The following is a 23,414-nucleotide window of genomic DNA, read 5'->3' as shown; positions in this document are numbered from 1 at the left end:
ACGTTCCATTTATCATTATTTGTGCTAGGGCTGTCCACGGCCCTATCTTTTGGCTACTTAGCTGCTCCCTCACTTGGAGCCTTTCCTTTGCCAAATTGGAGCACTTGGGAATCCATCCGTGGAAGTCCATTTCTTTTTCCGCAATCCATTAGCTTCAAACACATTAGTGTTCCTTGGCTAACTTTGCCACTTGGATCCTTTCCAGTGGATTCCACGGCCCTATCTTGGGCACTCGTCTTTTGCTCCTATCCTTGGATTGTTGCACCAAGCAACATAGGATCATTACCTCCCTCCTAAAGGTATTCTTTTGGTTCCATAACAAAAGATTTGCTTTGCCCAGACTAGGGTGTTCACCCCTAGTAAGTCTCCCCAACTGTTCTAGGCTCTCTTCCTAGCCTAACCTTGTGACCCACCCATGGGCCTGTCTCTAGAGACTATTTTCTTGAACTCATAATACCATTGTATTGTAGTAGTTCATTTCCCTTAGGTGTCCTTCCCACTTAGTCACCTTGACCAAACCACACCTTTATCAATAGTTCAAATTAACACTTTGAATTAGGAATCATATTCCTTAACCCAAACAAAGACCTTGCCCTTGTTTAGCCCTAAGATCACCTAGTGATCTCATCTTGACCCCTTAATAGGTCTACCAATAGGAACTAGGTCTTCCAGACCTTACTAAGTTGTTGACTATGACCCTGGGGGCATCCCCCACACTTGGCGGTGCACCCAAGCCAGCCCTTTCAGCCAAGGGTCCATAGCAACTGAGACTGGGTGTCCCCATCTCATTCACCACGTCCTTGGTGTCACTTGCACCAAGGTGGTCAAGTTAGACATGCTAAGCCACACTAAGCAATCTAACCGTGCATCACGACTCCGAGGCATCCGTCACTTGGCGGTGTGCCCAAACCAGTCTCCTCACTGAGAGTCCATGACCACCGAAATATGAGTGTCCTCATATTCCAAACCATCACCATGCCCTAGTGATTTGGGACTCGAACCCAAGCACTAGAGGGTCAGGACTCGAACCCAACCTCCGTATATGCATCTACGGACGGCATCACCCAGGATGCCTGGCGTGACTCCCCACATCGGTGCACCAACTATACTCAAAGCGCGCTATAGATCACAGCTTAGGAACCTAGTTCCTCCACACTGCCAAGTCCTCTCACTTGACAAGTCTGTGATCATGCATGGACTCCTCCATGCTTGGCCCCATGGCCCACCCTTTTTGAAGTTATCACCTTCAACTAGGGTATTTGTTCCCCTGACTTGCCAATCTCGCTTTGGCAAGTCCTCCGACCACTGTAACATGGTTCCTGCACAAGCGTGAAAGCCCTTGATCATCGACTTTCGTTCAAAGCCCTCTCTTTGAACACTCGGGAACTACTTCCCTAACCTTGATAGCCTTGCCTCATGGCAAGCTTCAAGACCACGTTTCTGCTGTGCCACTCTGATTTCGCGCGTTCTCTAAACCATTTACGCTTGGCCTTTTTAGGTACTAAGCTACCTAGAATCATCTTTGGGAACCTTGAAGGAACTCTGTCCCTTAGCTTGCTAAGGCCCCCCTTTTGCAAGCTTTCCAATTACCATATATTCTAACATGGACAATTCCATATTTTAGACTCTCCATGGCATCATGGTTGCTAGCGGCAACACCCTCGAGCCCCCACTTGATTCTCCACTCCCAGCTAGCATAACCAACCTTAGTTATGCCCTTCGATTCCTATGGTTCGATTCTATCCCCTTACTTCTTGTTTTTGGCTTCATTCTCCTCCAGACGAGGAGGATAGTTTTGCACTTTCTATCATGCCTTAGCAAGTATTCTTAGGGATGAACCTACCCAATAGCCTACGGAGTGGTTCCTCAATCCAGGTATGCTCACACTATAATCCCACACACTGGGATTATATTGTTGCTTGTGGGCCTTTACATGCCCATCACTAGCCTTGTCAAAATTCCATTTTTGGATTTGTCCAATTCGGGTAGATAGTCTTCTCCTGTCTCCGCAACCTTGGACATTTGGATAGCACCTTCTATCCATCATTCGCTAGGGACTTAGTCCCTTGGGCCTTATCCATTGCCCTCACGACATTAACCACCACCTCCTGGTGTTTTAGAGTGTTCGGGTGTCCCAATGATGGCTTTCTTGACAATGAGTATTTCCTTTTATGACATTGACTTACTATATCGCAACATAAGCAACTTATCCCCCGTAAGGGTATTTCCAACTTCCTTATGCCATTAAGAGGGCTTGGGTAGCTACCTTCTACCTGTTTAACCAATTATTTTGCACCTCTTGCTTAGTTGCCTCATAGTTGTCAAGTCCTACAACTCATTGCTGGTGCTTCCACACCTCCATCATTATCTCGGTCACCACACTCCAACTGCATGCTCTGCAGCTTAGGCTATGCCATTCCCATTTCCATTGGGATTCCTTTGGCAAGGGGTTCTCATGAACCCACCAACATAGCCTCAAGGTATCACACTTTGGCACATTTGGTGTCTCCACACCATCGGCTCCACGAGCCTACCTCTATGACACTTCTTCTTTGTGTCTAAGTCTTTGCCAAGACCAATATAGTTGTTCCTCATGCTAACTATCTGTTAGCACCACACCATAGAGTTTGCACCCAAATCTGAGCCAAAGTTGCTTTCTTCTGGGAATATCTTTCCCACAACTTTAGTATGGCACATTCTGCCATTGATGAGATACCCTCTATTCTCATCCTTGGATCCTATGATCCCCCCCATCCTTTGTGGGGTACCACACACTTCAGTCCAAATGCTTCCATCAGTCCTTTAGGACCATTCCTTGACTCTACTTGAGTCATCCAGCAGTTTTGGACTTGGTTAATCCACAGATCCATAAGGTCCCATTTGTCGGGCACTAGCTCACTGGAATACACTTCTTGCATTCATGTCCTCACTCACAAGGACTATTTTCACAAGTGTTACTCTGACACTTGATTTTGTTCTCTGGGGCAACCTTTGCCCCTTAGGACTACTTATCCATGTGATGAGAATACCAACTCATCTCTAAGTACACCCCCCAACTCTTTGGGTTGTTCCAGCATTTATTAAAGGTAGCCCCTGCTACCATTTCAAGGATTTGAGCCCTTCTTCCGTATTTGACCTCCCACGGTCATTACTTCTGCCTGCTACCATTTCAAGGATTTGAGCCCTTCTTCCGTATTTGACCTCCCACGGTCATTACTTCTGGTCTCACATTCATGAGCACCAACCTCAACTATATGAGGGTAATCTTGTGACTCCTTTATTGATTTGGAGTTTTCATCTTTCCCGTGATCCCAACTATAGTTGTTTACCACAACTACATTAGCCCGTTTGCTGAGTCAAACACTCATTTGGATCACATCCTCAACTCTTTGAGGAAACCCTTATACTGTTCCCAAGATCCCAAAGTCGTTCTATTATTGACCCCTTTCTATCCACCACCTCACTTACAAGTTCACACTTGAACTGTAGTGGAGAGCCATGTCTTCCCGACTTGCTACTCCTCAAGGATAGGCCCACTCCTAGGACCTTCCGATGCTAACACTTGTGGTGATATACTTGGCCACCAATAAGAGTTGGACTAAGGAACAGCTTCGATACCAAATTGTAAGCTCCTGAGTTTGGACTTCCCGGGAGGTCACCCAGCCCAGTACTATTCAAACCCAAGGACGCTTAACCCCAAATATCCCAAGACCCTTAACCAATTGGAAAAGGGGGTGCACTCTTTGTCATTTCGGTCAAGCTTTTGGGGATCCTTTAGCCTACGACATCTTAGGGAGTCGGTTCCTTACACTCGGACTCCGTCTCGGTCCATCTCGGACTCCATCTCGGACTCCATCTCGGGTCCATCTTGGACTCTTCCACGTGTCATATATTGGTCCCTTTGGGTCCCTTTGTAGAGCCTCGCTTATGGCTCGCTTCGTGCTCATTCCTTGAGCACTTTGTTGGGAGTTCCACTCCCGCTCTCAACCTTTGAAGTCAGAGCTTTTAGTCCAAACGTGTTACGCTCGTTTGGCTTTTGCTTCGGCCACTACCACATGGCACCCTTTCCGGCTCCACTTTGGGGCCTAGGGATTTTGTGTCTCACAGGTACAACACAGCACCTTCTTGGGTTGAGTCCTCTTCATCCTCGGCAAATTTTAGTGACTTAGATCTAAGAGCTATGGCACAGCCACCTTTAGCTTGACCTCATCTCTATGTTTTGCAGAAGGGGAGTAATCTCCCGACCTTCTTAGGTGTTGGAACATTCTCCCCAACATCACATATTAGTCACTTTAACTACTACTACACTGCCACGACTTCTTGCAGTCTCTCAAAGGCAAAGCAGCAACTTGGGTAGACCCTCTCCTCCCAGAGAACCGAACAGACTTCCAGACACTACTTGCTTCTTTCAAAGAATGTTTCATTAAAGAAAAACCCACAAATCGACTACTCATCGACCTCTTTTTGTTCAGGCAGGGTGCTCACGAGTCTGTTCCTGATTACATCGCCTGGTTTTGAGCATACTGGAAGTAGTGTTGGGATTGCAGAGTGGTCCAAGATGAGCAACAAGGGATCACGGCATTCACAACGGGTCTACGTGGGAACTTGTAGCGGAAACTTCTTAAGAAGACATTCAAGTCTTGCCGTGAGGCATTTTTGTTTGCCACAAAGCTAGAAAGAGAGCTTCTTGTTGACTTGGGGATTGCTAGAGTTGATTTCGACCAAGCCGTCACCCCATCAGAGTCACCTTGTGCAACTATTCGCCCATCCACACAAAAGCTCATCGCTATTGAGCATACACCTCCGGCTATTGAAAACTTTGCCAATGAGATGTAGCAGCTGAAGGAGATCATTCTTCATCAACAATCACACCATGACAAGCTGCTCCAGGAGCTGGTGGAGTCCAGGAAAGAGGCCGTTGCAGCTCAAGAACACAAATTTAAGTCCCTTTCGTGCACTCACTACGAGACGAATGCACACAACACACAGCATTGCTTCAAGCTTCACCTAGAGCTTCGGCCTCCACCTTTTCAACATGTCCAACAACATCCTTTTGTTGACAATTCCACATCGTCTCGGGGTCCAGAGACATATCAGGAGCAGTTGGAGCAACAGGCGATTGAGGCAGCCCCTTCGTCAAGAAAAGCCAAGCACCAGCCTCATCGGTCAACACAATTTTGGTAGTTGAGGAACTCTATAGACAATAGTAGCAAACCACAGCCAATCGAACCCAAGCGAAGAAGAAGGCAGCCGCTCAGCCTGTCATAGATCCCCCAGCGTCAGTTGAAAGTGAATCTCTGTTGGCACCAAATCCAGTAACACAAAGGGTGGCTTATAAGCTCCCCTTCAAGTCACTACTCTCTTCTCCTTCTGAGATCTCACCAACAGCTATTTCTGTTTTGGAGCCGGTTCTTCAACAGCTGGTTGACACTCCTGTCACCTTTTCGCTCCAAGACATGTTGTGCCTTGTCCCGGGATTCGGCTAGCATTTAGAGGAGTTTGCACAGTAAGGAACACTAGAGAGCACTCTCAAGAGAACTCCTCAAGATGTGCACATTGTCGACATGACAAGATACGGTGGAGATCCTGGTCCATTCTTCGTCCCAGTGCAAATTGGTACTTCCTCTTGTCAGATGGAGGCTTTGGTTGACTCTGGTTCTGGAAGCAACATTATTTCTCTTGAAGCTGCCCTTTCAACATAGCTATAGATCACTGAGAGCTCCTCCATCATGCTCAAGACCTTCGCCAACCACATCGTTCCTCCAGCGGGCATTTGCTGTGGTGTCAAGGTCTCAAAGCAAGGTGTTATTTCTGATGTAGATTTCCTCATGGTTGACTACCAACATCTTGGAATGTCCTCTTTGAATGACTCTATCATCCTTGGCCGCTCATGGCAAGTCACAGCCCATTGCACCATTGACAACACACAAGACAAGATGGAAATTAGCGACGAAACTTATAGCGCCACCTTTCTCAACAACCACAGCAAAGCTCTTTCTCAGCAACCCCAGCAAGCTCAGGCTAAGATGGCCTCCACACCACACTTTCCTCCTAAGCTCACAAAGGTTTTTCCTGAGTTGGCAGTGGAGTCGACCATCTATATGACGAATGCTTTCTCATGCAATGCGATTGACATTGTTGGAGGTGAGTCAAATAGCTTGAGACATCTCTCAACCTCACTCTCTTTATTTGAGAGTAAGGCCGAGCCTCTAGCCATGCCCTCTTTATTTGATGGCAAGGCTTATAGGGTATGGGCTCCCGTATCCAGATTTTTGGAGTGTTTCTCCATAGAGAAAGGGCTTCTCGATTTATTTCTTGCATGGGACCAACTCTCTCTTATGGAGCTTGATGACACAGTCACTCTAGACCAGGTCCATCTTTCACAGGACAAAGCCAAACTCAATCCTCCTCAGAAACTATTTGAGGTGTCATATAGCCAGCATCTTCCTACTAAAATCATGGTAGCTGACGACTCTAAGTGTATTTTTTCATGATTTTTTTTGGAGATGAAGGATGACATCTAGACACACAATTGGTAGAAAGAATCAAGCTAATTGGACATACTGCATGCAAAATATAACACTTTGAGTTCAGAATTTCCTACCGTGGAGCTCCCGGTATAGATGCAAGTGTATTACACTGAAACTTTAGCACCAGACTTGGACTTGACTTCAGTGGAGGATCTTCCTTCCTTGCAGAGTACTTGGCTACAGTCCTCGCATTAGACATTGAGTGCTCAGAGCATCAAAAGCAAAGGGAACAACAGACAAAGGCTTTGGATCCAATAGCAACGTTCTTGCCTGACTTGCCAAAGATGGTCTTGCTGGATATGGTGTCCCCAACATTTTTATTTGAAGAAGAGGACACCCCTATGATTACAGCTTATTTTGACAGTGCTTTCTACCCCAAAAACTAGGTTGCTAGCATTGGAGTTTGGATGATTGATCCTGCGGAGAACAAAGTAGCTAACCTCTCTATCACTTTGCCAGCAACATTAGCTAATGAAGTGGAGTACTTGGCGGCTATCAGCGCCATGAAGTTGACCACTGATCTCAAACTTAGGCAAGTCAATTTCATTGGAGATGCGCAACTCATCATACGCCAACTTACTGGAGAATACCAAGTCTGCAAAGAGAACCTAAAAGAGCTATGGCAGTGGGTGGTCAACATGAAGGATGAGTTCTCTCAGGTGACTTTTCAAAGTGTCCCTCATAAAGAAAACTTTTGGGCGGACAGGTTATCACATCAAGCAATCACCATGATGCAAGAGGCAAAAGGCAATGCCTGCTCTTTGGTTTCCAAAGTTAAGGAGGAATCTAAGATAGATGAACCCCCTGAGCCCAAGGTTTCTCCAGACTTCAGGGTTCATGCCATTTTCCTAGGTGATGATAAGGACCTGGTCTTTATTGCCACATCACTTGCTTCAACAAACGCAGCAAAGCTCTTGGACCTCCTTCATTGTTTCAAGGACGTGTTTGCTTGGGACTACAGCCAGCTTCTAGGAGTTCCCATGGACACAATCATGCATAGTATTGTGCTTTTAGAGTCAGCCAAACTAGTCCGTCAAAAGATGCGGCATTTCAGCCCGGCAGCTCACTCAGAAATGAAGTTGGAGATCAAGCGACTTTGGCCACCGGCTTTATTTACCCTTTGGAGAGCTCAGAGTGGGTGGCCAACCTCGTCCGTGCATGCAAGGCAAATGGAAAAATCCGCCTTTGCGTTGACTTTCGAGACTTGAACAAGGCAACCGTGAAAGATCACTTTCTAACTTCATTTATCGATGCGATCATAGATGAGATGACTGGACACTATTACTACTCTTTCATGGATGGCATTTCAGGGTACAACCAGATCTTTGTTCATCCCGATCATCAAGATCTTATGGCCTTCTGGACACCTTGGGGCGTCTTTGCATTCAACGTCCTACCATTTGGCTTGTGTAACGTTGGAGCTACTTTTCAGCGGTTCATGACCCACGCCTTTCACAACCTGATTGGAGGTGCCTTGAGGGTGTATATGGATGATTTGTGCACCACCTCTGACTCCTTTGAGGACCACCTTGCGCACTTGGAGCAGATCTTCACTCGCTATCGACAACAAAGGTTTTCATTGAACACGGCAAAGTGTAAATTCAGGGTGACTAAAGGCCGGTTGCTAGGCTTTGATGTCTCACAAGATGGGATCAAGCCCCAGGTAGCCAAGGGTCAGGAGATTATGGATCGGCACCCACCAACCAATGTGAAGCAGCTTCATAGCTTCCTCAAGTAAATGGGTTTCTTTCGTTGTTTCCTCCACAACTATGCTGCACGTTCACGTCCTTTGATAGCTCTGCTACAACACAACATTCCATTTGTCTGGGGTGAGTCCCAACAACAAGCCTTTGAATCACTGAAGTAGTCACTCTGCACGGCCCCGGTACTCCAGCCACCAAAACAACAACTTCCTTTCAAAATTTACATCACGACAGGTACAGAGGCTTTTGGAGTATGCCTTTGCCAATTTTCACAGCCTAGCAAACAACATATTATGCCTCAGATTTGTTCAAAGAGACTGAGAAGAAGTACGTGGATGCGGAAAAAGAAGCGGTGGCTATTGTTTATACCTTGGAGCGATTTCGTCACTTTCTTGCTGGATCTTGTATCCCAATCAACCCACCGAGCTCAAAAGGACAAAGATACATCATCGTGGCAATGGACTATTTCACAAAATGGGTTGAGGCCACCCCTCTGTGACAGGCAGATCAACAGTCTACAGCAAAGTTTATCTATGAGTACATTATTTGCCAATTCAGAGTTCCTATCATTTTGATTTCCAATCGTGGCAGTGGCTTCCTTGGACAGGTGATGCAGCATCTTCTCTAGCAGCTGCAGGTCAAGCACATGAAGAGCAGCAGCTATTATCCTGAGTGAAATGGCCAAGCCGAGTCCAGCAACAGGATATTAAAGATAGTCATCTCAAAGCTTGTGGAGGATCACCCAAGGCGTTAGCACAAGCACTTGGTTACGGCATTGTAAGCCTTTTGGATGTCCTTCAAGACATCCATCTCTATGACCCCATTCTCCCTTATATATGGGACAAAGGCCATGCTTCCAGTGGAGATTTAGGTGCCATCATTCTCACTTTCACTTCGATATGCAGCAGCGATGCAACTTAGCAATGAGGACAAGCTTCATGCATGTGACTTGGAGGTTCTTGCCTTGGAAGAACAGTGATGATCCACGACTTAACATCTCCTTCGAGGCAAGCAGAAGATCAAGTTAATCATTGATCACCAGCAGTCTGCTGAACCATTCGAGGATGGCGATCTTGTTCTACTTAAGGAGTTTATACCGCCTTCGAAGTTCTCCCCTCGCTAGACCAGCCCCTAATTTGTCCAGTGACACATCAAAGGTGGAGCATATGTGCTAGCTGATGCTAAGGAACATGAGTTCCCACATACTCACAACAACTCTCACCTCAAACGCTTCATTCGGTGAAGTGTTCCTCTTCTCTTCTTTTTCTTTTTCTTCCTTTCTTTCACTTTACTTTCATGGCTCCTCTTCTTACTTTTAGAGGGTGTTTCTCCATTGGACTGTGGCTCGTGCCTTGGATTTCATGCTTAGGCTGCATTGCTGTTTGTATAAAGGTTTCTCACTTGGCTTAGTCTATATTCTAGGTTCTTTGGCCCTTCCCTCACCATTACTACACCCCACACACTCCCCATACCCATTCTATATCATCTACACTCACAGTTCCATCACCAATCACTTCGAGTAGCGTTGCCCACACTTACCTCTAAATGCCGGTCTTGCATCTTTCATTCTTTCACCATCATTTACATCTCCGTTCAAAGTCACATTTACACCATACCACAGACACACATACACACACCAGCAATAGAAGACACCACCTCATTTGGACATGCCATTTTCGAGGTATCATTACGACCATTTGCCAACAACACACTAGCTTTTCTGGAGCGACTTTCTTGCAACCAGGTGAACCTGTTCACTCAAGGCACCTAGGTGGATCTTTAGATGAGGCCACAGAAGCCAAAGCCACTTTTTTCTACTCCAGCACTCAGTAGGCACATGCCACCTCTCTTTACAAGCAACCCAACGACTACGCCATCCTTTTCAACTGCTATCTTCTTCAGTCTGACATACCAGACCATTGGCCTAACACTTTCAGAGATGGCCACCTTCTCAGAGTGCCACCACCATCTCGGCACTCCACCATATCACTCCATCTTTCATCATTTCTACACTTACCACCCTTAGGCAATGCATCCCCTCTTCTACCTCTTTTTCTTTCTTGAATTTGGTTAATCCTTGGAGCATACCTGAAGTTATCACGAGGTTGCATTTGCATATTACACTTTCTTGAACTGCAATCCAAATATGGGTTAAGTTCTTTGGGCATTCACTTTTTTTTCATCTATTTTTCTCCCCTTTCCACACTTTTTTTGCACTTTTCTTAAACTTTAGGTCTAGTTTGACTACAAGGTTTCCCACTAGGTTTCTCCCCTGTCTTCAAACTTTGCACCTACTTCTTTTCTTTCCTTTTCCACTTTGTTTTCTAAAGTTTCTACTATCTCATGCAATTACCAACACTTGGCATCAGTAGCAAAGGTACACTCTACACTCTTCGGAGGGTTCTTGTGTGTCTGGAGCCAGTGCGATCCACCGTGGTCACATGTTAGGGCGTGGCCATTGAGAGAGAGAGAGAGAGGGATTATTCTGGTCCTCAAAATATTCCCTATCTTCCTTGTATAAAACCCTTGCCCCACAAGGGCAAAGGAGGGGCATTTTGTGGAGAGCATTGAAGCATTTCTCATGTTTGAGCAAGGGTTGGGGGAGGTGCCCCTCCTTCCCTCAACAGGGCCATCGCAAGATGTTGAGGACCCTATCGAGAGAGTGTAGTGTCTGGGGCTTCCAGAAAATGTAATTGCTGGCCGTTGTCTAGGCACCGATGTGGCAAATGCATTGAGTTGTGATTAGGAAAAACAATCAGAGAGTGAGTATTGCAAATAGGAAAAACAAAAAGCTAACCACTCCTATGCATCCCTTTGGATGTAAAGCCAACTTTGTTAGTGTGTGCTCGGTGGTGTTGTGTGGCCTTGAAGAATAAGATTGTCTAGGAGTATAATGCATGTGTTGACACTCAGTTGCGGGATTTGAGCTGCAACAAGTTATGTATATTGTTGCCCGCATTGATCATGTTGGACGGGCATGAAGGCAAAAATCTTGTTAGAAGAAGGATGGGAATGGGACATAGATCACATGCTCATGCGCTGTAGGCATGATAGGAACTGAACCAAATAGAGTGTTACTCACATTAGATAGCCACAGAAGATTGAGTGCCTACTATGAATCCAAAAGGATCTTTTCTCTAGGTTTCCCCTCTTCTTGTTATTTTTAGCCCACTCACCTGGAAAAAAAGAGAAACAATGAAGATATGGCTCAGATGGGACAAAGATCGCTCTAGCTTTACCATGCTGTAGTGTTGCCTGATCGATCACTAGAACACCTGGAAGAAATGGATGATGAAGTTTGCTGCCTCTGAAGCTCGTGATAGCAGGAGAACACAAAATTGAGGCAAAACTGTAATCATGCCAAGTTTCAAATCCAATATTAATAAATTGATATCTCACACTGTCCAAAGATATTAATTGTTTGTGCCTTGCACCAAACCCTAAATAGGGGCGACCCTAACCCTAAAATGGAAAATATCTATAACCTCATGCTCATCATCGACCTAAAAGTTCTATTGAACTTATGGTTGAATTTACACTTGAATGGAGGTTCTATGGCTGACAGTCAAGGAGTTCTCAGATAGTAGAATAAGAATTTTAAAAATACATTAAACCAAAATTAATAATTTTTAATCAAAATATAATAAAAAGAGAGCTAGAGATTATTATAATTAAAATAAAATCAGAATTTCCCACTTTATTATCATTATAAGACATACAAGATAAGAAATCATAAATATTAATTATAATAATAAACAAAAAAACTATAAACTAGGCACTATTGTGTTATTATATAGTTGAAATAAAGTAAAATCATACTTTAATTTAAATATTTTTGGCCACAATAAGCTAGTATGCATTTGGCTTAGCAAAGCTAGAACATACTTGGAGGGTGAAGAGGTTTGTTATGAACTTGGATGAATGTCTTGGATGGTGGTTCCTTCAATAGTGGCTGTCACTTTTAGCGAATTGTCATGATATAGCTTAGAAAGCTTTACTACAGTCACTATTGAAGCATTAAACTCTCAAATCTTTGTTATAGCACTAATCACTTGCTCAAACCTCGTGAGAAAGGAAGATGGATGTGAGTTTGGTGATGGAGGAGAACTTGTCAAGGTGAATTTATGACAAACATTTGACACAAACCTTGTCCTCACGGCCTCCTAATGCAATACTGTAGCACACGTGAATTTTACCCTTTATCCTATGGCGATTTACCATAGAATAACACCACGAAGCGGAACCTAGACCCTCTATGTGCCATGTGTTATATACCACGTGCCATATGCCACGTGTCCAAAGGTTAGTGACATGCAACCCAAGTTTCAAGGCCTTGGGCCATTGAATGAAGGTACAGAGCCAAACTCCTAAGCATGGAGCCAAGGAGCGACGGAACTAAACCACAAAGCAACTCCTGAGTATACAGTCTAATGAGTAAAGGGATAGGAGCACAAAGCAATTTAGAACAGTCCTAGAGCATCTAATATCCCAATGCCAGGACTAACATGCAAAATGGAACCCAAAAAAAGTCTAACACTATTTCAGCATACCAATGATCTAATGCGAAGATATAGGTACTCCACCAACTAGCATAGTGTGGAACTTGGGCTTAAACCTAAGTCGGACGCAAAACAAGGACAAGCATGCAAGTGGGAGCTAAACTATGCCTCAAGTTGGTTAACCATGCCCAACTTACCCACTATCCCCCCCCCCCCGCCCCCTGAGGAACACATGCTTTAGGCCACCCCAAGCCTCCCTTGGTACCAAGAATTAATCTCTAGAACAAATTTTAAATTTACTAGATATAAAGGGCATGATAGCGAGGGTGTTTGGCAGATACGGTAAGCTATCATCCAACAATATTGAGGGACTAGTCTTAATACATGAGGGTTCTTGTCAAGTTAGTGCAAGACAGAGCAAAAGAGAATTAACAAGCTAAGCCAAGTATGCTCTGCTAAATAGACACTTAAGAATTCCTTCCTTATGCTTATTCGGCCAAGTATAGATACTAAGCTAATTTACTAACACTTGAACAAAAGGAACTGATAAAAAGTCTAGCAATACTAACCTCTTGCTGTTGTGGCAGTAAGTAAAGAATATTCAAAAGGAATAGCCAATAAGTAACTTTTAATACCACAGTCACATTCACAACAAATACCATGCCTTTTTAGAGAGCTTTGTGTTGATGCATACATGGACTTGAACAACATTCAAGAGCATATTTAGGATTGTGAATCTTTTTTCCCCTTAAGCTAACTAAAAAAAGGGCAAATACTTAATAAAACAGTCTTTAGTGGTTATTTTATCCCCATTTATCCCCTAAAATTCTAAAGATCCACAGTAACAAAATATCTAAATGTCATGATCACATGTGCTACACTTAGCTCTTATACCAAATTATAGCATATATGTTTTTCATATAAAATTATTACCTTCTATATCTTGTCATATGATCCAAAACATGTTATTCAATTTCACATTTCATCTTTCGATCTAAAAATATAGTGTAGCATATATGATCATGAGATGAGATTTATCATTGTGAATCCTTGCAATCTTAGGGGATAAATGGGGATAAAATAGGTATTAAAGGCTCTCTCATTAAGCAATTGCCTATTTTCCAGTAGACTTAAAGAGAGAGAGATAGAGTGCATTACAAAATATAATCATGCTTTGATATATTTTTATTTGTGAATCAATAATACTAATACATATTTGGTGATAACATTTGAATTCCACTTCTTAAAATTGGAATAAACCTGAAAGAATTAACAAATTTTAAAGAATTCAAAACTAAGCTAGATGGAGAATGGCCATCTGCAACTTCTTAAGAGCTCTTCTAGTGACTGGAGTTGCCATAGGTAGTGTTGTTACAATATAGTCTATGAATAGGATGCCTTCTACATCTACTAATGCACATTGCATTGATAAGTTCAAGTGTAGAAGGTATTGTTCATCCAAATTTACCACAGTATGATAAAGTGAAAATGCTTGATTTTGGAGTGTTGCTATGTGCTGCTCAAAACAAGGAGGAAAACACTTTTGTGTGGTGTTTCCCTTTCTTAGGGTAGGAAACACCACACAAAAGGTAGAACTAAATACCTGTGGCCTTCAACATTGCATAGAAATGGTCTAGGAAAGAGTTCAATATCCTTACTGCTCAATGCTCTAACTACGTTGTAAAAACAATAAACATATTAAAGATATAAAAAGCATATATATATATGTTCTTACCTAAGCTCGCTCTCCATAGGTTGAAACAAATTAGTAAAAACATGAGAAGCTCTGAAATAGTCACCATTTTGAAATGCTCAAACCTCATAAAGGTTCCAAGTCACAACTCAATGCACAAGGTCCTTGGCAATATAAGGTGCAAATATGCACCTCAAGCTTTGCATATGCCATGTATTTGACACATCTAAAATGTTAATATCTTCCATTGACTTGAATAATTGTTTATAAAACCATATCACTTTCTCATAAAGCTCTCTCTAGAGATGCTCAATGCACTGGAAGAAGAAAACCAAAATTTAAAAGGATTTGAGTAGATATTTTTGGACCTAGTTTCATGCTGAAGTGCCATGGATAAAAGCCATATTCTATTCATATCTTTCTCCACATCATTGGCCTCTAGTGTGTTTTGGATGACTAAATTTGTGAACAAGATGTGCATAGGTGTTGAAAATTGCATATGACTACTTTGTAGTCAATAACTCACAAGTGACGATGTAATGTGCAACACCACAAATCATGGCAAGGACATAAAATCTATATAATATTAGTTTACAATGAGATGGTAACATAAAGAAGTTTGAAAACTAAATCAAGTACTCACAATCTATGTGGCACAGTGCATAAGGCACTTCATTAGTATATATCTGCCTCCAAATCTTAGACAAGTGACTTTGTGCGAACCTTGTAAGGTTGTGTATAACTAAAGCTTTGCGAATTTGATGTCAGGTAAAAAGATATTTTGCTGTTTGACAGCTTGAGCAAGCATTCATAATCCCCCATGTAGTACCACCATGATTTATAACAACACTAGTGAGGACATAATGAAGTACCTCTAATGGAGGTATCTTATTGTATATGCCTCTCCAATTTACATCAACAAACCTCATATATTTGTACAATGTTGGTTTTGAAATTTATAGATAAGATGCCAAGTAATCCATTGTCTTGGTCTTACAAATCTTCAAGTGCATCCACAAATAAAAAGCAGTTGGATTGCTATAACCTCTAGAATTCAAGAAATGTTGCAATTCCTACAATCATATGCTTAAAATTTTACTTTGAACACAAAATTATATATCTTTATGCATTGCTCCTGTTATCCCTCTCAAATGTTGAAGAAGAGTCTGAATCATATGGGATAGACTGTCCACTTATACCATCTTGCTCCTGACAAAAATCTCAAGCAAAAAACTGTTGTTATCTATAGTAAAAATATTTGAAATTAACAATAGAAACTTACTCATGTTTGTTAGACCTAACTATGTATGCTATATGTCAAAACCTCTTTACAAATCCTATCATAGAAAGAAAATAAGACCATTCAACTATTTCAAATATGAACCACTTTGCTATTTTGTTGGATTTTTCAATACTAATACCCTTGGATCTGGACTCCACCATGATGCCCCGCTTAGCAACAAGCAATCCTCACCTAAAAAATGACCCTAATCAAAGGATGACCAGACATGTGCCATGGGCCACACCGCATAATAGGCATGTATGGATGATCATAAAAAGCAACGAATCACATTGGATGCCTATCGGATGTGCATAATAACAACATAGTTATGGCAGGCCCATCAAATGTTGCCACCTAGCAAACACAATATTGCGCAGTACAGTCTTTTTTCAAGCAGCACCAGTTTACGAATAACATGCCATACTTTCAACCACAATACAGTTGTGTTGACCATCCATCACACTTCATACTATACACAAAAGGATAATGATGAATGGCAAGCACTCAATCTATTACTTCGTAGCCTTTAAGAAAGTTTTTGACACAGTACCACAACAGTGCTTAATAAATCACTTAAAGGCAATAAGAGCACCACCAAACATAATTCAAGTAGTCTAATCTTAACACGATGCCATCCTTGCTGATTTTGCATCAGGGAGATATTACTACAACAATAGAAGTCAAATAAGGATGCCCACGTCCTCCAACTCTATTTGGCTTATACATCGAAACATTATTCATCAGTAACCACCTCTTAGAGATAAAATAGCTGGCTTATATTTATACCTAGTATTCTATTCAGACAGACTTGCTACTTCTAGCCTCCACCCCATTTAATACTACAGAAACAGCTTGAGGTCTTTACTTGGTTTTGCAACTACACAAGACTAGTGGTTAATTTTAGAAAACACAAATTGCCACCTTTGGCATTGGTGACAAAATCTCTAACACACAAATGCATTGTCATAGTGGAGGTTGAAGCATACAAAGTGGACTAAATAGCCAATAACATACACCCTGACAAACATGGTGAGGATACTGTTTGAAAGACTTATCATGACCTCCAAAGTGATCTTTGCACAGACGATTGGGATGTGAAATATAAATATTTCACAAGTAAAGTCACAATTGTACTAACTTATTAAACTAATGTATAACATTAAATTTAATTATTCTAATAGAATAAACATAAGCTAAAAAACATTCGTAGATTTAAGTGCTTTTTTGTTTTGTGATCGTCTAACTATGAAAATTGGCAGTCGTGGAGGAGTGCATGTTGGAGGTACTGCAACGCCTGCACTTGAGTGAAATACCTCCAACAATCCGTATTAAGGATGCTACACCGCAGCTCGCGAAGAAACAGTCCCCCGCCATCAGCTGAAAAGTAGAGATCCACCTCCGCTACGTGATTCGTCTCGCTCAAGCAGCAGCAGCACGAATGGATGGGCAGCCTCTCCGAGTAGTTGCAAGTATTGCCGACCACTTGCCCCGGCTGCCGCGAGCGCAGGATCTGGAAAACCTTTGGGCTGCCACGCACCATCACCGCCCAGCTGATCGTAAAGTCGCGTATCTCCTTCTTGCTCCACCTATTGCTGCCGGAGTTCCCCACCCACACCGCGCAATCGACATTGCCATCAGTAGAACGTTGATGAGCATCCACGTCGCTGGCGCCCGTAGAGGTCGGGATCTCCACCACGAATCGAAATGTACCTTGATCTTCGTCATCGTTGTCGAGATGATCGTGGAGCTCCGGCGGCGCCGCTGCCGCTTGAAACATCCGCTTGAGCGTGTCGCCGCCCCTGGCCATGGAGCAAACCGGCGAGTCCCTGTAGTGGACGTCGAGAAAAAACACGAGCTCCCGCAATCGCAGCCGGGGATTGCTGCGGCTGGATCGCCCACCGCCGCCACCGAGCTGCGCGGCGGCACTCATCCGGATGCCGTAGAAGCGGCGGTATCCCCCCGCCACACTCACCGCCTTCTCGCCGCAATCGCTCAGCGCCAGCCCCGGCCACGCCGCGGCGCACAGCCCGCGCCACAGCTCCTCCTGCCCCGCCGCTTGCTGCCACGCCCGCGAAACGCAGCAGCACGATGCCAGGCTCCGGCCGTCCAGTTTGGAGAAGACGATCCACAGCCATCCCCACCATTCTTCCTCCTTACAGCCACCGCCATCGCCGCGATCGATCGCCTCCATCCTTCCTTCTTCTCTCGCGAGAACCGGATCGATCGCAGTCTCGCATTTAGAGAGGGTGCGCGGCCGTTGGCTTGCGGAGATGCCACTTGGCTTACCACCACACGTCATCTTCTCACAGAGCCCTAAAACCAATGCGCGAGGTGTTGGATGGTAAGCACTTACATGCTTTCGCCAAGATTTATAAGATGTGATTGGAACTTTGTTACTACAAAGGTGGCAACTTTCATATAAGAGAGGAGAGTTCTTTGGAATCGCGCTTACTACAAAAGTGCTACGTTTGCGAGAAAGAGCTTAGATACGTTTTTCCTTTACTTTTTTTCTCGTTTTTTTTTCTCAAAAAAATTTGGCCACGGCTCTATACAGCTGCTTCTCCTCGAACGGCTTGCTCACGTAGTCGTCCATTCCACAGCGCCGGCACTCGTCGTAAGTTGCCTGGATCACGTCCGCCGTCATTGCCAGGATGGGGACGTGAGACCCTCCACGCTTCTCGAAGCATCGTATCCTCCTCGTCGCCTCAAACCTGGAAGAGAGTGATCGTAAGTTGATCGTCTAGATAATCTTGGCTTGGAAACTTCGGAAAGATCACGCGCTCACTCACCCGTCCATCTCCGGCATTTGGATGTCCATGAAGCACGCATCGAACTTGTGCGGCGGCTCCAGCTTCTCGATGGCCAGCCTCCCACTCTCGACGCACTCGACGCGAGCGCCATACTTTTGTAGCGCTCCCGCCGCTACTCTCCGGTTAACTTTGTTGTCGTCCACCACCAGGATCCATTTCCCGGTGAGGAGACTGTGGAGATTGTTGCTGCTGCCACTCCCGCTGTTGATGCTGGCGCTAGTGTCGCTGCTACTGCTGGTGGGAGTGCTTGATTCTCGTGTTCTCCTCTTGAGATCCAGCCCCAGCGCTTTCTCGAGATGATTTGCGATGTAGCTTGCTCGGAGCGGCTTCTTTATCACGTTGTCCGAAAAGCCAGCGGCCTTGGCCTTGTGCTCGTCGTCGTCGAAGGCGAGGAGCACGAGCTTCGGTGCTAAAGTTGGTCCCGCCTCCTTGATCTTGCTGGGATACGAGAGCCCCGTGGAAGAACCCCACGCATCTTTGTCTATCAGAATCATATCTAAGTTCCTGTGACCGAGAAAACAAATAAGATCCGATGACCATCTATCTCAAACTACACGATCTTCTCTAAAATGGAAGGACTTACTTGGATCTTTGGTGAGCTAGAGCTGAGGAGACATCACTCGCAACGTCGACCTGGATCCCGAGCCTCCGCAAGTGATATCTCGTCACCTCCGATCGAACGGGCCGTCCATCCACGACGAGAGCTTTGAGTCCACTCAGCTGCGTCGTGAGCGGCGTTGACGAGTGTGCTGCTCGCTGCTGCTTGGAGCACTCGGCGCTGTGAGCAGCCTCGAGCGCTTCTAGATCTCCCACCTTGAAGTTGACGGTGAACCAAAACGTTGTCCCAACTCCAAGGCTGCTCACGAAGCCAATCTCTCCTTTCATGAGCTCCACCAGACACTTGGAGATGCTGAGGCCGATCCCAGTCCCACCATAGTTCCGCGAGGTAGAGCTATCGGCTTGCATGAATGGCGAGAAAACTCTCTCCTGTGCGTGGACGGGGATCCCCACTCCTGTGTCTTCGACGCTAAAAACTAGCTTCACTGTGTCAACCGGTTGCTTGTGAGTTGTGAGCCGGGACTTCTCCTGTTTCAGTATGAGCTTGAAAGTCTCCCAGTTGTTCCTTCGATCGGCGGCCTCGAGACCGCTCAGCGTGCTGCACGATCCCGCAGCGTCTACGGTGTTAAGTTTGTCCGAGTGATCTTGCGTCTCCGTGACTTGTTTCGAGCACGCCTCGCATTGTGCTGACATTGCGGCTTTCACGTCCTCTTCCAGGTGCACGGAGACGAAGATATGCCCGCGATCCGTGAACTGCGAGAGAAAAGAAACCGACCATTTGAAAATGATATATCGATCCGGATCATGAGGGTGTTCAAGGAAACAGCTTGGAAGATCTACGTACCTTGATTGAGTTTCCAACCAAGTTGGTCACGATCTGGTGGAGCCGAACGGGATCCCCAAGGACAACGTCAGGGACTCTCTCGGAAACGTATGCCGCCAGCTGCAAGCACGTAAGAAACGGGATTGGAGATCTTATACAAGATTGGAGATCATTTTGCTATGTAGCAATCTAAATACTAGTAAACAAAAGCTTACTTCGATTCCTTTGTCCTTGTTCTCCGCAGAAAAGAGCGTGAGAATATCGTCGAGAATCGTGCGTAGCTTGAAAGGGACAGTCTCGAGCTCCATCCTGCCGGACTCGATCTTGGCCTGGTCCAAGACTTCGTTGATAAGTTTTATGAGTTGCTTCCCACTTTCGAGGGCCGTGTGAGCGTAATCCCGCTGTGTCGAATCGAGCTCCGTGTCCATGAGCATTTGCAACATGCCTGCGCAGAAGAAAAAAACAGTTAAAATCGCAAGAAGGAATCTTTCAACCAGGTCTTACGCACCAAGCACGCCATTCATGGGAGTCCGGATCTCGTGTGATACAGTAGCCAGGAACTACATAGTTAGAAAAATCTCGTGAGTCCACAGTAGAGGTGATCTAATCGTACCTGAGACTTCGCAACATCGGCCGACTCGGCTCGAACTTTAAGATCTTCCATCTTGCGATAATCCTCCTCGACTTTGGCGATGCGGTTGCCAGCCGCGTAGAAGATTTGAGCCACCAGCAAAACAATGACAACGATTCCAAAGGTGGTGGTGATCGCCGTCCACACAACAGACGCTTCCTTGTTAAACCTGGGAGAGAACAAATCTAAGAGTAAGCTCCTGAGAGAATTATAGACAAACTCTCGAGACTTTCTTTCGAAACTTTGATACGAGAATGGAGATTGCTTTCACCTGCATCGCATCTCGTGCTTCCGGAAGGGATCCCCAAACTCGAGCTGACATACTTCGATCTCGTTCCCGTCGGGAATGTTTGGGCCGTACATGACAAGCGGATTGGACTTGTTCGTGACATCGTTGACATTGACAATGATGGTCTGGCTTTCGGACAGCTGCCGCAAAAGGTTCTCCACAAGCGACTCGAAGTCAAATGCTCCACCTACATAGCTGCAGCACAGCCATGGCCCTTCCCATCAGAAAAATAGAGAAACCTTCCATGATCTTCTTCATCTCTCTTTTTCTGTCTGTGCGGTATGTGCTACTGAGTGATGTTGGTGGTAGAGCAAACAGTGGTATTGAGAAGATCTAGAGTAGTGTGAGCAGAGTTACAGACCCAGCGGTCGCTTGGATGCGTTGAGCAGGCGTTGCGTCGTCTGGAAGATCCGTCTTGTAGACTGTGAACGTAAGAACAACTCCCAAGTGATCCGACTCGAGAAGCCGGAACGGACTCGTGAGAGCTCCCTTGCCGCTTGCTCGGGAGCGTAAGATGTTCTCTCGATCCTCCTACAAAAGCCACAAAAGAAGCGCTTAAGTTGATGGAGGAAAACTTTGGAAAAAAATTCGAAAACTTATAGCAAACCTCGCCAGACATCATGTCCACGGACGCTAGATGAGCGAGAGTGTTCTGCGAGAGAACCGTAGGAGCGTACTCGTCCAGGTTCTGAGCTCGCGGAGCATTGCTTCGCATCTCTTTGATGCTCCATCCCATCTCCTCCTCGAAAGCTCGCCGTTGCCAGTGCTCCACCTTGTGAGCATACGCCACCCCGGACATGAGCGGCCTCTCGAAGGACGTCCTCGCAGTGTAGGCCGCAAAAGTCTCCTGCAAAGCAACAAACCACCAAAGCTGAGCTAAAGTTCCAACTCCAAAAGCTCGAAAGCTGGCCTTGTTCTTGAGAGAAAAGCTCTCAAGAACAAGGCCAACTTTCGAGCAAAAACCAGAAAAACTGCCTTGCCTGATCGAGCGCGGATGGCTGCTTCGCGAGATGGAAAGTGGTGACGAGGGCCGTCAAGGATCGGACGTGGTTCATGCTGGAATTAAACTGGTCCTGGAGCATCCACGCTCGCTCCTTGCACATATTCGCGAGCGTCTCCCTCCGGCGCTCAATGTAGGAGTCCGTGAGCGAGTGATTGATGTAGACCGCGGCTCCAAGCCCGAGGATCAACCAAAGAACCAGCAGCTTGCCGTGATACTTCTCCCCAAAGTATTTTACGTGGCGCTGCTTGCTCATGCTAGCGCTTCCACTGCTGCCACTGCTGCTACTACTCATCGTGGTCGTGGTTTGAGTCGTGGTTTGCGTGGTTGTCTGCTGGATCGTCTGCGTGGTGGTGGCGCTCGATGGTCCCAGCAATCGCCCCCTGGAAGAAGACGAGGAGGACGTGATCATCACCAAGTTGCTGTTAACTTGGTGCTTCCACGAAGAATTCCTAGCTCGCGCCTTGAGCTCCTCCGTGGTGGAGAGCTTCTCCTCCGGCATTGCCTCTCTGCTCTTCCTCGGGAGCTTGATCCTCACAGCAGCCGCCGCTGCCGCTAAGAAGCTCACATCGTCCCGCGGTGGAGGAACTTGACACATCGATCGATTTCTTGGGATTTTTTCTTCTTCACTCTTTCCCTCTCTTGCTAAGCTCCACACTGCCACTCCATGGACGATCCTAAAACCCGTCGCCCAGAGGCCACATTCCACGACCCAGTACCAAAACTCGCTCCATCGCTCCCTCGGAGAACCTCCGCCGACCCATCTATCACTCCCCTGGTAGAATGCGTGCTCATCTCTCTCCCAAAATCTCTCCTCTCTCTCTCACCTCGCGCGATCAATCGATTTAGCCCATCCTCTCTCCTCCTGGCGGCCTGGGCGAGAAGAGGGACTATTGCTTTCGCTGTGTGTGTGTGTGTGTGCTCGAGAGAGAGCTCACACATGGCCCAAAGCCGTGGCCACAACCCGCGCGGCCGTACGCGCGCCGTACAGGATTTGATTTTGGGACCGACCGGTTGGCATGTCCATCCAAACCATAGACATATGATATGCGGGCCACAGCAAATCTTCCATACAGGCGTACCACCGGATTTGTTTTCATTTCTTTTTCGCCTCCAATGCGACTTGGAGTGGCGTGGAGCAACAAACCCTTTGCCCTAAAATTTATTGAAAGGTCTTCTTCGTTATGGTTTCTAGAATTTTTCCTTTTTAACTGTTTTTCTTATCTTTTTTATCCACTTGGTGGGATATTTTTTCTCGCTTTTTATAAGAAAAGTTGTCGGACGCACATAAGAGCACGATTGACTTTGGGTGAAAATTTTGTTAGACTTTCTGATGAAAGGGTGGATTCTCTCTTGCAAAATCATGGGTATGGGCGAATTTTTCCTTTTTTTTTTCTTTTTACATGCTCTCTTTGTTGTGAGTGTGTCTTCTTGAAAAGTTCTGTCCAGCTTTGGGGCGAACCTTGGACTCCATGCGAAACAGTCAACAGATGGATCGAATCAGCACAATGCAGTGTGATGATGATACATCAGCATCATCATCCAGCCGACTTCGATTCGATGATGCAGGCAGCAGAGAGAGAGAGAGAGAGAAAG

The 23,414-nt window shown here is 45.3% G+C and overlaps 1 protein-coding gene across 1 annotated transcript; it reads right to left on the bottom strand.

Moving 5' to 3' along the window:
- Positions 1 to 18,100: 18,100 nt before the first annotated feature.
- Positions 18,101 to 22,809, bottom strand: LOC9633386 (probable histidine kinase 4). Its single transcript, XM_024672936.1, has 11 exons — positions 21,799 to 22,809; positions 21,426 to 21,665; positions 21,180 to 21,349; positions 20,801 to 21,013; positions 20,512 to 20,698; positions 20,407 to 20,458; positions 20,114 to 20,343; positions 19,920 to 20,018; positions 19,101 to 19,828; positions 18,497 to 19,021; positions 18,101 to 18,418 (listed from the first exon to the last, which is right to left on the bottom strand). Exons 1-11 carry the CDS (start codon positions 22,414 to 22,416, stop codon positions 18,232 to 18,234), a joined length of 3,249 nt encoding a protein of 1,082 aa, XP_024528704.1. The 5' UTR covers positions 22,417 to 22,809; the 3' UTR covers positions 18,101 to 18,231.
- Between the last annotated feature and the right edge of the window lie 605 nt (positions 22,810 to 23,414).

The sequence above is a fragment of the Selaginella moellendorffii genome, unplaced genomic scaffold (assembly GCF_000143415.4).
Source record: "Selaginella moellendorffii unplaced genomic scaffold, v1.0 SELMOscaffold_9, whole genome shotgun sequence".
Taxonomy (NCBI): domain Eukaryota; kingdom Viridiplantae; phylum Streptophyta; class Lycopodiopsida; order Selaginellales; family Selaginellaceae; genus Selaginella; species Selaginella moellendorffii.
This window is presented reverse-complemented; position numbering and strand designations above follow the sequence as displayed.

Excerpts from the sequence above, each read along its gene's own strand:
- LOC9633386 (XM_024672936.1), bottom strand. The coding sequence starts at position 22,416 with ATGTGTCAAGTTCCTCCACCGCGGGACGATGTGAGCTTCTTAGCGGCA. Across the intron at positions 19,829-19,919 it reads TGGTTGGAAACTCAATCAAG|TTCACGGATCGCGGGCATAT; the intron begins GTACGTAGATCT and ends TTTCTCTCGCAG. Across the intron at positions 19,022-19,100 it reads CTAGCTCACCAAAGATCCAA|GAACTTAGATATGATTCTGA; the intron begins GTAAGTCCTTCC and ends TCTCGGTCACAG.